Genomic DNA, 1,725 nt, shown 5'->3' with positions numbered 1-1,725 from the left:
TGTGTCCAGTAGTTTATTGTTTGTATGCTAGAAAAGTTCTTTGCTCTTTGTAAACGTCAATTTTTAGGACAAAATTGATCTCATGGATAGCTCTAACCAAATGAGATATTCCTTACTCTAGTCTATGACATATTCATCATAATATGCTTTAATTTATACATTAATTTATTACTCATGTACTCTGTAAGTTAGTTACCACACTCCTCAAATAAAATTACAACATTCTCAAAAGGTTGTTGAAAAGATATGTGATCCACGTCAACTCTATGCTTTTAATTTACTAAGTATATTCATTATAAATTGAGGAAAAATATTCTTCTAGTAACAATATTATTAATATAATTGGCAACAATCATAATGCGTGACTTGGAAAAATTATTGCCCTAATTTAATTAACCTTTCCCTTTATGCAATGAATTATAATTCCTCCCTCTCCAAAATAAAAAGATATAATACGTATTTTATTAACTTTTGAAATGATAAGCTAGACGAATAGAATTATATACGTACGGGTTTCTATGTTAGCTCTCTTCTCGAGGGATATACGTACCTAAGGTAATATTTATAATTTTGTATCAACCATGCTATAAATTGTCGTTAACATATACAAACTACACGAGAAATAATATTTAATACACAATACAAACTTGCAAGTCGCAACTAATAATTATCCTATGTTGCAACTTATAACAATGAACGTGTTTTAATCAATCTTTTTTTTCTTTTTTTTTTTTTTTTTTTTTTGACAACAGCAATCTTATTATGTTATTCATATGAATCGGATATGACCAGAAAGATATGCCAGCTAACAGGCAATCCACGTCAGCACTACTGAGTATTCAGTATAAATTGAGAAAGATTATTGTTCTATTAACAGTATTATTAATATAATTGGCAACAATAATATTGCGTGACTTGGAAAAACCATTGCCCTAATTTAATTAAACTTTCCTTTATGAAATATATTTACGAGTATTCTATTACATACTTGTACCAAATCTTATATTTCCTAATTTATTTACCGCGTTAAACGGGAGTCTTAGCTTGTCCTCTAAGCACACAAATCTTATAAATACAAGCTTATGCTACGTTTTTAATTTTATTCAACACTTGTATTAATTGTTTGTTATTGATTTTATTAGCAAAACTATGTCAATGGTGGAAGAAAATCAAGTGAGATCAAAGCCACAAGGCAAAAGAAAAATCGCAATTGCGAAAATAGAAAACAAAGCAAGGAAACAAGTTGCGTTCTCGAAACGAAGGAAGGGTGTTTTTAAGAAGGCTAGTGAATTATGCACCTTATGTAACGCAGAAATCGCGGTCCTTACGTTCTCTGAAGCGGGTAAAGTCTTTACCTTTGGCCATCCAAGTGCGGATGAAGTGATCAATAGGTACATTAATAGTTCAACGTCGTCGCCTTTGTCGTTGTCGTTGGACTCGTCAAGTGTTACAAACGAGCATGTAGGCAAAGAGAAGTTGTCGCACGCTGCAACGTGTAGTGACGAGAAAGACTTGAGTTGGTGGCAAAAGCCTGTTGAAGGGTTAGGGTTGGAAGAACTTGAGAAATTTATGAATTCTTTGATTGAATTAAGGATTAATGTTGCATCTAAAATTGGTAATTGTTGGAGTAACAATAATAATGTTGGTTCTTCGGCAAATACTCCAAAGTCTGGCTTAGATCTTAACGAGGCATACAATCCAAAGACCAATGGAGCTGATGAGTAG

At 32.2% G+C, this 1,725-nt stretch overlaps 1 protein-coding gene across 1 annotated transcript; it reads left to right on the top strand.

Annotated features, from left to right (window-relative positions):
- The first annotated feature begins 1,155 nt into the window (after positions 1 to 1,155).
- On the top strand, positions 1,156 to 1,725 carry LOC110685095 (agamous-like MADS-box protein AGL62). Its single transcript, XM_021861560.1, has one exon. The coding sequence runs from the start codon at positions 1,156 to 1,158 to the stop codon at positions 1,723 to 1,725; it is 570 nt and encodes a 189-aa protein (XP_021717252.1).

This window comes from Chenopodium quinoa, unplaced genomic scaffold (genome assembly GCF_001683475.1).
Source record: "Chenopodium quinoa cultivar QQ74 unplaced genomic scaffold, ASM168347v1, whole genome shotgun sequence".
NCBI classification, from domain to species: Eukaryota; Viridiplantae; Streptophyta; class Magnoliopsida; order Caryophyllales; family Amaranthaceae; genus Chenopodium; species Chenopodium quinoa.
The sequence above is the reverse complement of the archived record's forward strand: the minus strand, read 5'-3'. Positions and strand labels throughout refer to the sequence as shown.

What these genes read in the sequence shown, in the direction of transcription:
- LOC110685095 (XM_021861560.1), top strand. Translation starts at nt 1,156, where the DNA reads ATGGTGGAAGAAAATCAAGTGAGATCAAAGCCACAAGGCAAAAGAAAA.